General features: G+C 43.6%; 1 protein-coding gene across 1 annotated transcript in view; it reads left to right on the top strand.

The window, feature by feature from the left end:
• Positions 1–3,864, top strand: part of CUNH12orf42 (chromosome unknown C12orf42 homolog) — a 95,315-nt gene extending 91,451 nt beyond the window's left edge. Inside the window, exon 9 of the mRNA XM_041676238.1 lies at positions 3,428–3,864. Coding sequence (XP_041532172.1) covers positions 3,428–3,864 — 437 coding nt within the window. The remainder of the gene's footprint in view (positions 1–3,427) is intronic.
• The last annotated feature ends 8,602 nt before the right edge of the window (positions 3,865–12,466 follow it).

Below are 12,466 nucleotides of genomic sequence, written 5' to 3'. Positions count from 1 at the left end.
AACTTCTCTTGTCTTAATTTGTCATTTTCTGGTTTTAACTTCAATTTAACAAAACTGCTGGTTATTGAATCAATGGTGAGCCATATTCTAGAAGCATGATAAGAGCTTTATAAGTGAGACGTTAGGCTTTTGGTTGACACTATATTTGAGGAGACAGGTGTGTGTTGATGACAAGTTATTGATCATTAGGTGTTGCACCAAACAGTAGCGGCGACATCATATATGTTAAGCTGTTATCCTAAGCTAGACTCCATACTGAGCATTTTATGGCTTTTTACAAAACCAACATGTAACATTTAGACAGCTAGCCTCCCTACTTTACAAATAAAGTAGCTGTGAATGAATAGGATAGGGTAATATGTATGATAATTAAATGTTTCAACTTCAGCTGTCCTAGTAGGAAAGATTAAAAATAAGGGCACAGAGGATGAAGAAATAGTTCAGTGGCTAAGGTATTTGAAAGACCTGAGTTTGAACCTCTAGAATCCATGTAAACTGGGCATATGAGCTCATGGCTATAACCCCAGTGTTTCAAGAATGAGGAGGAGAGGTAGGGGGAACATGAGAACCCTTGGAAGTTCATCAATGTAGGCAGGGGTGAGTGGCAACAAACACACAGAGAGACTGTCTCAAGCCAGTGAAGTTGTCTGCTGACCTTCACACACATGATGTTGGACGCACATGTCTGTGTCCACCCATGCAGGTGTGTACAGCAGTGTGGTGGGCACACATGCCAAGCATATTCATGTGCACACACAATAATTTTAAATGGAGTATAAAAAAAAGGGTTTTGGAACAGAAGACCCTGGCTCAGGTCTCGGCTCTCTCCCGCATCAATTTTGTAGCCATGATACAGTTCCATGGGTGTTTTCTGAGCTTGGTCTTTTCCTCCATAAATCAAGGATAGTTAGTGCTATGAAGTGTATTTGTAATTAGAAGGCTCATTTCAAAAATTCTCTAAACACGGTAGAGACTCTAGGACGTAGGTATCTGGGAAATGTTACGAAGAAGGATTGGTACGAAGAAGGATTGGGTTGGTGTTATGGAGCCTTCTTGGAATAGAGTTGTTGTTTTTTTTCCCAGCGTGGAGAGTTTTCCTTCCAAATGCCAACACAGGTTCTCTGACACCAAGTCAGAGAATCTTTTATTTCTAGGATACTGGACCTAATGAGGGATGCAGATTATACGAGTCAGTTAAGACTTTGAAAAACTTTATGTGCATATGTTTGTGTGTGTGTGTGTGTGTGTGTCCATGTATATGTGTGTGGCGGTCAGAGGACAGCCTCCTATCTCAGTCTTAGGAGTCTGCCTCCTTTTGAGACAGGGTTCATTGGACTGCATCTTTCTAATTAGGTCTGACTGGCTGGCCAGAGGATCCCAGGGACCCTCCCATCTCTACCTACTCAACTCTGGGGCTGCAAACATCTGTTCCCACAGCAGGCATTTCCACATGTGCCCTGGGTCTTCATTCTTGTGAGGCAAGCGGTCCATCCACTGAGCCATCTCTCCAGTTTTGAGTGTAAAAACTCTGTGTAAGGCAATGTGCCAACATGAGCATATGCCTTCAGCTCTCATCCGTTTGATCTTTCCACAGAGATAGAAAGCGTTGCTTTCTTATAATTTGGAAGCAGAATTGGAGGCCTGTTGGGGTTCTGTTACTGTAGGGTTGAAGTCAGGATTCAAACCTCCAACCCTGACTCCAGGCCAGAACATCCTTAGCTGATGAGTTAACAGGGCAATGATGGTTCTTCGGCCTGAAGCACTTTCTAAGTTCTCGATTCTGAACACTTTGTTGTTATCTTCCCTCAGACATTTAACCAGTTTGTTTCTCCATATTCAAGTTTTTAGTTAAGTATGACACACTTGGTCTTCCCTAATCTCCTTTCTTGCTTTATTTGTCTCTTAGGATTATCATTAAGACTTCTAAGCTTACTTATTTCTTATTCATGAGTCGGCTCCCATCTCCTTTCCCCCTTCTGCTCCCACAAAGAGACCATAGGCTGTGTTGGGGCAGAGATGATGCTCACCTTATTCTCTTCTGTGTCTCTAATGTCTCGAATGCTATTGGGCACCTGCCAGCTTCTCACAGGTGAGCCAATGCATAAATGAACGATCAGATTGATTTTCAGCGGCAATCACGTGACATAGACAGCAAAAGCTCCATGTTCCCAGTGAGAGCAAAGATGCTTAGGACAGCTGGTGTTTCAGGGTTGGACCCTGATGGCCCAGATTGTCTCCTTGTTGCTGGTCAAATGTGCCATAGTGATTGCCGCAGTACTCCAAAGGAAAGAATGTCCATCTTTCAGCGTAAGAGATAGGATAGCATGCTCTGCCTAGGTCATGTGTGATTGTGCTAAATTCCAGAATTTCGGCAGATTCTTCATGCCCTGAATATGGACCATAATTAAGTGACGCATATGCAAGGGTTGGAAAGTCCATGTTGATAGGCGTTATGAGAATGTTGTCAAGCACCGAGTTTGGAAGCTTTCACTCACCCAGACATTTGGCAGTGTTCTGTTTTTGTGTCCAGGAATAACTCGTTCTTTGGATTAGCCAGGTTCCCTAAACGGTTCTTGTTTGGTTTGTCTGCTTGACAGGTATATTGAGTGCATAGCGGAAGATACTCAGTACCTACCAGGTACAGAGCAATGTGGTGGGAATTCAGTTTAACTCCTTAGAAACACATTGGGTGTTTGACGCCCAGTGTTAGGATGATGCTGTGCTTGGGAAAGAATTCTGTGGTTGTTTGAAAGGTTTTGGGGATTTGCCCATTACTAAGAAGCCCATTAGAGAGTTGCAGGAAATGATTTTAAGTGTGTAAATTATCTTAATTTATTACTGATGGAACAGACCTCTAATGTGTGTGAGTCAATGTGCAGAATTTCTCAAATAAAAATGGAAGACTGTATGCATAAAATGTGGATAGAAAATTGCAACAGTGGGGAAAGAATAGAAATTAAACTGGATATTAATATCAGCGGGAGAGTGAATGTTGGGTAGGCTCATCTTCGGGGGTTATCTACTTTTTGCATTTCAGCTGGTTTTATAAATTCTAAGAAAATCCGTGGTAGCTAATGCTTGGATTTGCTTTCAGATCATCAGCGGTCAGCCTGAGCCGGCCATTGACCCTTTCTGGCATATCCAACACAACTCAATAACTTCCTCTTTACAAACTTCCCGGAAGTAGAAGCTGGTGCCCGGCTTTAGTCACAAAGCTTCTCCCTTTCCCTCCGAAGGTTTGGACAGGCTCCTTTGAAACCCTTCTTTTGTACTCGGCAGCCTCTTCCCAGGGCCAGCCAAGGAATAGCCAGCATTTGGATTATGTGACGGGGCGGTCAGGGGTTTTCTTTTCTCTCTCCATCCCAGCTGCTGGCCTGTGGTCCTTGTCCAGGCTGGAGCTGGACTACCACTCAGCTTTGCCTTCCAGGTCCTGTGTTGAGACCTTTCACCGCCATCGGCCTCTGCAAAAGTGTAAACCAGAGCTGCTCTTCCCCGAAGATCAGCTGCAGGACTGCCTCAGAATCTGGGCAGCAGGATAAAATGTCATCCTCGGGCTCCTGGACAAACACAGATTCCCTAAGCATATGTGGAAGTGCATTAGGAAGACGCTTGGCTGCCGTAACACCAGGGATGACCCCCAAGCATTCTTATCGCCCTACAGAACGTAGGTCAAAGGCAGCTAGCGCCTTCCATGGCCATGCAGCCAAGGAGCCCCTGCCTCTGCTCGTGGGATCTTCTACCCATTTGTTTCCCAAGAAGTTAATCAAGGTTTGCGCCTCAGCAGCCCCACGCCCACCCCAGCGCTTCCATACGGCTTGTTCACAGACTCTTTCCAGGCCGGTGGTGACTGCTCACTTACACTGACTGCTGAGAAGGAATTGTTCTGCCAGCACTGCCCATCTTACAATCAATGCCTGCCCAGAACAACAGAAAGGGCCTCAGATGGATTGGTTTCCACAGAACTATTGTTAGGCTTTGTGAAGCATTTTTGAACCTAATAAATAATGTCAAAAGTCTCTGTCGCGGCCAAAAATGTTCTTTTTGAAGCATTTGTAATGGTATTTTTGTTCTGCAGTGTCTCCCACTGTTACAAAGAATCCACGCTGCACAATGAGGATCGGGTGCACCGCGTGCCACTTGGCAGCGCGGCCTGCTGGGATCGTAGGTTGGGCCTTTGTTTTGCTGTTACAGGTAAAAGGTTTCATTTGCCAGCTTCGGCTTAGGGCTAAGGGTAGTTTCTGAGGGCCTTCAGGATGTCTATGTAGACATTTGGAAAACATAATTGAATGCCTGTAATTTAATAGTTAAAACATGAAATTTGATTACACCAGAAATGCCCAGGGAAATTCTTCAGGCTATGTGAAGGGTTTTCTGTCAGAAACCTGAAGCCAGATCCTAGCTGGAGGCTTTGAAACCCTTGGAAGTAAGCTTAATTTTTTTTTTTAAAGGAGACGTTTCCAAAGTTTCTCATTTGGTATAGAAAAGTCTGGCAACTCAGGAAATGGACTATCAAACTGGTCATTCTAAATAACACATTAAAAATGATTTGGGGGTAACTTACCAGACATACATGCCTATGTTCAACACTATATAGTGTTTGATAGCTTTTTCAGTGATTTGATGGGATGCCATTTGTTCCTTTCAATGTTCATGGAGAAATAGGAACCAGTGTGATCAGTATCTGTCCTCAGACTTGCAGTGTCCCCTCAGGGCTGGCCTTGGGAAACTAGATACATGGAGATTAGAAAGATTCGCTGCATTCATATTTTCCCTTTGGCTCAATATAATATGTGTGCGTATATGCAGGTAAGAGTATGCCTACATTTGAGTCATCACACCTCATGTTCAAGTCTCAGAGTTTATTTTTTAAGAGTTGTTTTAAATTTATGTGTATGAGTATTTGCCTGCATGTATATACATCACATGCGTGCCTGTTATCCACGGAGGTTGGAAGAGAACATGGGATACCTTGGAACTGGGATTTCTGGGGTTGTAAACCGCCCCATGGGAATTGAACTCAGGTCCTCTGCAAGGGCAGCCTGTGCTCCTAACTGCTGACCGTCTCTCCAGCACCACAGCTCTCAGAGTTTCAACAGGAATGCAGCGGTGGTCTAAGAAAACTGCATGACATTTAAGAATAGGTTTAGATGCCTGAAAAGTATTCAATCTATAAAAAGTGTATTTCCACTGAGTAAGAAGCTTCAGAAAATAGTGGTATACCCAAACTCTAAAGCTTTAACGATTATGATTTTTTACACTGCAATGCTTATCTTATTATCTGTTATTAGCATGGTTTATTATGAGAGAGCATGCAGACCGCATCTCGGGTATCAGGCCATCAAAGTTCATGTGACAACTACAAGTTCATCCACATGCCCTTTGACTGGAGAGCAGTGTGTAGATACACTGACGAGTTTATATATAGAATCTGGGGTATTTTAACGCGGGATTTAATTATGAGCTAGCACACAGTGATATCAAAGCAGAACATTGCCCAAGGAGATTAAAAAACAATCAACTAAAATTCATAATAACTGATGCTGAAGCAGAAACTGGAGTTGACACGGTAGAGAGACTCTCTACCTACTGAGGTGCAAATAAGTGAATTCATCTGAAAATTCATTGGAGAAAAGGCAGTTCTGTCCAGATGGACAAAAGGGATACAGGCAAACGATGCTAATATGTGCAAACTGCAGTTGGAAGCAGCTTCCCAAATCCAGTCCCTGGGATGCTAGGACTAGAAAGTTGTGGTGCGACATGGAGAGACTGTAGCCAAGTCTTCGAGGGTGGCTCACTGTGATCCCTCTCAGGGGACCACACTAATGGGTTAGGCCCTAGATAAATTTCACAGTAAAGACTCGCATATCCATTTATCAGAGACCCTTGGAAATGTGTACATGAATATTTGTTTTGAGACAGAGTTTCTTTACATAGCCTTGACTGTCCTGGAACTCACTATGTAGACCAGGCTGACCTTAAAGTCACAGAGATCCTCCTGCCTCTGCCTCCCAAGTACTAGGATTAAAGGCGTGCCCTACCGTGCCTAGCATGCATGTGCATTTTTTAAAATAGTATATATTAATATCTGGTAACACTAGTGTTCTGTGGAATACATGCGAAAAGGCATTTTAGAAAATATCACTCTAAGCATACCAACTCCATGTATACTGGTAAGATTTGAGGTAAGGATTTCCTTTTAAATCACTAGGGTAAGAATCAGAGACTGCCAAGAAATACTTCAAGAATCCATTTTTACTTGCCTAGTGAAGGATATGTCTCTGGCCATTTCCTCTGTCTTTGAATAAATGCATTTAGGAGAAAACTTAGTCCAGCTCAGAACCTACATAGGGATGGATGAGAGAGGACTTCTAACCCTGACTGTCACAGACAGGAGCTTCTGTGATGAGATGGGTTCCAGAACTTAGACACAAAGGTCAATGTAGTGAACTATTTCCCATTATTTTGGAAAACAGTGCTGGATTGTACATTCAGAATTCAGTGTCAAAAAATGCATGATATGTATTCATGCACAACCCAGGCAGCGAACATAGGAATGAGGCCTCATACACCATGGAAAATTCTGTTATAGGCTCAGAATTACAGCTTGTTCTTCTTTCTGCAGGGACCTGTGATTTCATTTACAGTGCATTTATTACCACACACTATAAGTGTCCCATAAGCAATGTAAAATTTCCACTTTGTGGAAAAACAATTACCTTAAAACTACATTTGGAAGTATGATGTTGATGAACATTGAATACTGGTACATTAGAGGAAGAGGTATTTGAGAGAGACTTTGACGAAGGATGTTCAGAAATCAGGAGTCTTTTTATGTTTGAAAGAAATAATTTAAAAAGAAACTGTAGAGTTAACGTCTATTACCTGTTGGGGCTGTTCTAAGTACTTGATATTCTCTAACAATTCATTTACTTCTTACAATGATTTTATGAAGCAATTTCTATTGTCTCCATTTCACAGATAAGGAAGATTAATGTCTAATGGATAATAACTATATACATATATTAAACTAAGTTCAAAATGATAGTATAAAATTCTATCCTATATATATTACTAAACTAGCATATTTGCTTAGGTGGGGTGGGTGTCCATCCTCCCAGCATCTACAGTTTACAGACCATGCGATTTCCCCGTGGGTAAATAAAGGAATTTTGCCTAAATCCTCTCCTGAGCTTATAGTGAAGGCGTGCATAACTGTGGCCCGACCATGCAGGTAGTCACGTCTGGCTGAACCTTCAGGTTAGGAAAGTTCAGCTTGAGGAATGACAGTTGGCCATCTCCACATGCGATCTCTTAGCTAACTGTGCGGTCTCACACAGAGGAGAAAGAACAAGGCCATTCTTAAAACTTTGTTTTTCTTTAATGTGTATGGGTGTGTGGACGGCACATATGTCTGTGTATTGCATGCAGTGTATGCAGAGGCCAGAAAATAGCACTGGATCACTGGGAACTGCAGTTACACGCAGGCGTTAAAAACCATGGGTGTCCTGAGAATTGAACCTGGCTTCTCTGGAAGAACAGCCAGCGCTCTTAACTGTGGAGCTGTCTCTTCAGCCCTGAGGCAATGTTATTTGTAACTACAAATGTATGTTGAAGATTTGAAGTTATGAAGGGCCGAAAAAGAGGTTGTTGTCAGGGAAAGATATTAGGAATCCTTCAGAATTCTTAAGATGTGTGCCATCCCTTTTTCACAGCCTCTGAGGTCTTTTGTTTTCCTTTATAACCCTTAAAATGTTTTTATGTGTATGGTGTTTGCCTGCATGTCTGTCTGTGCCTCGGAGGTGTGCCTGGTGCTCAAAGAGTCAGAAGAGGGTGTTGGGTCTCCTGGAGCTGGAGTTAAAGATGGTTGCAAGCTGCCATGCAGGAGCTAGGAATTGAAACCAGGTTCTCTGGAAGAGCAGCCAGTGTGCTTAACCACCAAGCCATGTCTCCAGGTCTTCTCACTTATTTCCACAGCTGAAAAGAAACTTCCTGAGGCAGGTGTCCGCATGAGACTGTAAAGAGAAGCACATAGGTGTGATAAATTAGTTCACCAACTTGAAAATTCAATCATTTTGATTTCGCTTGAGAGAAGTTCATTTTGAAGGTCGCGATTCCACACCCCGCCCTTGCCCCGCCCCGCCCCTCTGCAAGCTGGAAGAAACTGAAGATAAAAAAGTCAGGTTACAGGTCCAAAGTCACGTGTGAGGCACAAGGCAGAGCCAGATCACGTGCCTTCAGGCTGACTCACTTCAGACACTCTGTTTCTCCCTGTGTCAGCTGATGTCGGGTTTCTATGTTTTCTAGAAATTGCACAAAAATAATTGCTACTAGCCGGGCGGTGGTGGCGCACGCCTTTAATCCCAGCACTCGGGAGGCAGAGGCAGGCGGATCTCTGTGAGTTCGAGACCAGCCTGGTCTACAAGAGCTAGTTCCAGGACAGGCTCCAAAACCACAGAGAAACCCTGTCTCGAAAAACCAAAAAAAAAAAAAAAAAAAAAATAATTGCTACTATTCAAGTGAATTCTCCTCCAGATACTTATAAACCATTTGATAAAAATATTGTATACATTTCCTCAGGCACATCCAGAAAATATAGTTTTTAGAGACAAGGTCTCACTGAAGTTCAGGCTGGCCTGAAACTCACTGTGTTGTGTAGCCCTTAGTGACCTTGAATGTGTGGCTATCCCACCGCTTCAGCCTCCCACATGCCAAAATTACCACTGTGTCTGGCTCAGAAACATAAATCTTGACAATATAAACGTTTACACGGAGCAACTATTTCTTATGTGTTTTGAAAAGTTCATGTTTTCTCATTTCCCCCTTCCTTGCACTTCTCCCTTAACACAGCGTGTGCCTGGGTGTAGGAATAGTCAAGGCTGTCCTTAAACCGTCAATTAACGGATGCTCTGCCCCTAAATTCTCCTTCAGGGTGAAATCAGAAATCAACACTGCATGCTAGTTCCCTCCTTCCCACACCTCCAGGTTAAAGTTGAATTCTTTGAGACCGAGATGTGTGTGTGTGTGTGTGTGTGTGTGTGTGTGTGTGTGTGTGTTGTGTGAGACTTTAACAATGTCCTTGTCACATGTCCTTGCATAGACTCAACAATTGCTTGTTGACCCATTTTAACCTCTTTTGAGCTTCATCTTCAAAGTGTAACTGTCCTTGACAATGAAAGAGACCTTCCTATTGTCTGCTCCTTCCAGGCAATCTTTAACAAGGATCTCAATAGCTTTCAGATTGGGGGGAGGGGTTGGCAAGAGGAAGGAGACAAGCAAGCTCTTGTTCTTGAGTGACTTTTCTAAAGTTTCCCTTTTCTCTCTCTCGGAAGGGAGCGCTTCTATAGAGGATGACAGACGTTTTGACAGGTACAATATGCTTTGAACTGTTGTGTGTGATGATCCTTTTGTCTTGGCTTTTCCCAGCAGAATGGTCCATCTTAGGATGCTGATATGTGTATTGTTGGCTTTTCACTTAGTGTGGTTGAAGCCTTCTTCCTCTGTGCCTTTTCTCCACCTCTCTCTTTAGGCCCTTTGCACGCATGTCACCAACCCAGATGGCGGGGCTGGCATTAGTGCAGGGCACACTCCCCCCCCCCATCCCTGACAATCTCCTTTTTTAAAAAAATGGAAATAATTTCTTTCATGGTCTTCTCATTATCTTTTAAACAATGAAGTAAAAGAAAGAGAAAATACCTGAAGGTATAAAAAAGGCAAAACTTGCTTATGGCTTAGTCACCATCATTTGCATATTAGAATATATCCATACCAATATTTTCCTTGACATATCCACACACAGCTATTTTTATAAAAATGAACTCATAGTATACCTATTGTTCTATAAACTCATTTCTTCTCCATCACAATATACTGTGGTAAATACATTTTATATATCGTTGTTTTGTATTCTTCACACAATTAGGGTGTAAGTTCCTAATTACGGAATTCGCTGGTTGAAATACATTTGATAACTTTTGTGCTGCTCCAGATCAATAGGCATCTTACCTAATGTGCTTTCTGATTGGTGGAAATTAAGGAATGCTGATGTTGCTTAGAGGAGATGTAGTTCAACCCACGATTCTACACGGAGACTCTAGATGAAGCCTTCATTTAGATTTAAATCAGTGGGATCTTCACAGAGGTTTTCTGCATTGGTATAAACGTCAGTGAGTTTCTAACGTGAAAGCCTAGAGGGCTGCTCTTTAGGAGCTAGAGCTGAGGCCTCCCTGGTACCTACGGATAACAAGGAAGTTCTGGTCCGTGTCTGAAACTGGAGCCTCCCTGGTACCTACGGATAACAGGGAAGTTCTGGCCCATGTCTGAGGCAATGCAACAATAAATCTGTAACACTGATAATTTTTCTGGTTGGCGGTTTGCATATTTCTACTAAATGTGGTTGTTGCCGCAGACACTGTTCCAAGGACAACAAAGGACTGGTCAGGATAAGCTTAGGGGGGTTGTGTTTAGACAGGAAAACAAGTAAAAACTGCTCTGCTCGTCCGGCAGGTGATGCCGTTCCTCTTTGGGGCTGTATTTTCTGCTTTTCCTTATTACTACGGAATTTTTTTTTTTGGTTTTTTTTTTTTTTTGGTTTTTTGAGACAGGGTTTCTCTGTGGTTTTGGAGCCTGTCCTGGAACTAGCTCTTGTAGACCAGGCTGGCCTCGAACTCACAGAGATCCGCCTGCCTCTGCCTCCCGAGTGCTGGGATTAAAGGCGTGCGCCACCACCGCCCGGCTACTACGGAATTTTGAAAGTCTGCAGAAGAATGAACTGATAGGGAATTTGGGATTGGGGGTTTATGGAAGAAAATGGCACGAGGTGTCAGGACACCTAGTTGTCTGCCTTTGGGAGCTTACTGTTAAAGGGAGCCAAGTCAAGGAGGGGGCAGGACCTTTTGTGAGCCTGGCAAATGAATTTCTGATTTGTAGGGAATCTGAAAAGACAAATGTGTGCGAGGTGGGGAATAATAAACTACCTGTGGATCACACTGGAAAAGAAGATTAAATTTGAATATTTTCTGCAAACTACCTGTAAAAGGATCCCGCTTTCAAATGAGGACACGTTGAACTAGATGGGGAAGTTAATTCCCGTTGGTGTCCAGTTTGCTTTCTGAGAGGGACATCCTCAACTTGTCCTGTTTTCTCGGTGACAGCCTTCACACCCTCCCCAAACCTCTGTTCTGTCTTCAGGTTCCACTCCATCCTATTCAGAAAGCTCCACAGACTTAAGTGCTGATTAGAAGAAAACAAACAAACAAACAAAAAAACCCACAAAAACCCAGCAATGTCGATCATGACTTCTCCTGAGTTACAAAGACACATACATGTACTGTGGTGCAAGCTGGGGGCACTGCGGTGGGGGGGGGCACTGTGGGTCATGTGATCGGTGACCTCTATGGGGGCTTCAGGAGTCTGCCTAGTAACAGTTGATTAATGGCGTGTGGTAGCTGGGAGAGCAGACCCCATCAGGTCCCCTGAATTTGAAGACTTCCTCATTATCTTGGGTCTTTCACGGCCGCCCTTTGGAAATTTTACTCACAAATTAGGTGGAACAAAGTCGTCTCAAAGAAAATTATTTTCGGTGTTTGGTCATCGGGGAGCAGAAGGCCGGCTGGAGGGTCCTGTGCTGCAATGAGACAGGGAGGGGGGCAAGTGGCGATTAAATAGCCGGGCTGTGCGCTCAGGCTTTCTACCTAGGGCTGGGTTTCCAGAAGAAGCCATGTAACAAAGCCTCTCACTTGGGTGACAGGTTGTCCTCACCTCCCCATCCCTCGCCCCTACCCTACCAACCCTGAGGTGTTGGGGGGAAGGGAAAAGTTTAGAATTTCCAACATTTTACTAGGCTTTGAGGTTAGCATCCCATGATGTCTGGGTTTGGGATGTCTGGGTTTGTCTGATATTTGTTGTCTTCTGTGATGGGGGAGACCCATGTTTCATCTGGAGTAGCAATGTGTGGGTCTAGAAATTACTTCCGTCTCTATTTCCTTGTAGGTAGAGAAGCTGCATTAATGTATTTGCATTAATGGCATATCAACCTGTGGGTTATCAACAGCTCCCAACCTGTGGCAGGCCCAGGGGTGCCTGCTAGTCACCTCATCATGCCCCTTAGCATCCCAAATAGATGATTGGTGAGTGGGTGTGATTGCCCATCAGCCTTCCTTTCCATCACTTTGACCTCAGCATGAACATTATCGTGAGGGGATGGTTCTTGCTAATGAAACATCTAGTTCCTCTGTTTCCAGACAGAAGCCAAATAAAACTCACACAGCTTCTATCGAAAGTAGTTTAGCAATCCAAGCAGTGTAGGAGGACGGGCCCTTTCATTTGCTGTTCTTCTGGAAAGTTCTATTGGGTGCACCGGGGAGGGGAACAACACTCACGGAGCGTGGCAAGATTCTGCCCTTTCAAGTACTTTTCTCTCTCCAGCCTCACCGAGGCAGTGTCTTCCTGCACATGGTCACCTAGTATC

This window comes from Microtus oregoni, unplaced genomic scaffold (genome assembly GCF_018167655.1).
Source record: "Microtus oregoni isolate MIOR12 unplaced genomic scaffold, Mior012 000001F_ref0000356, whole genome shotgun sequence".
Lineage (NCBI taxonomy): Eukaryota > Metazoa > Chordata > Mammalia > Rodentia > Cricetidae > Microtus > Microtus oregoni.
The sequence above is the reverse complement of the archived record's forward strand: the minus strand, read 5'-3'. Positions and strand labels throughout refer to the sequence as shown.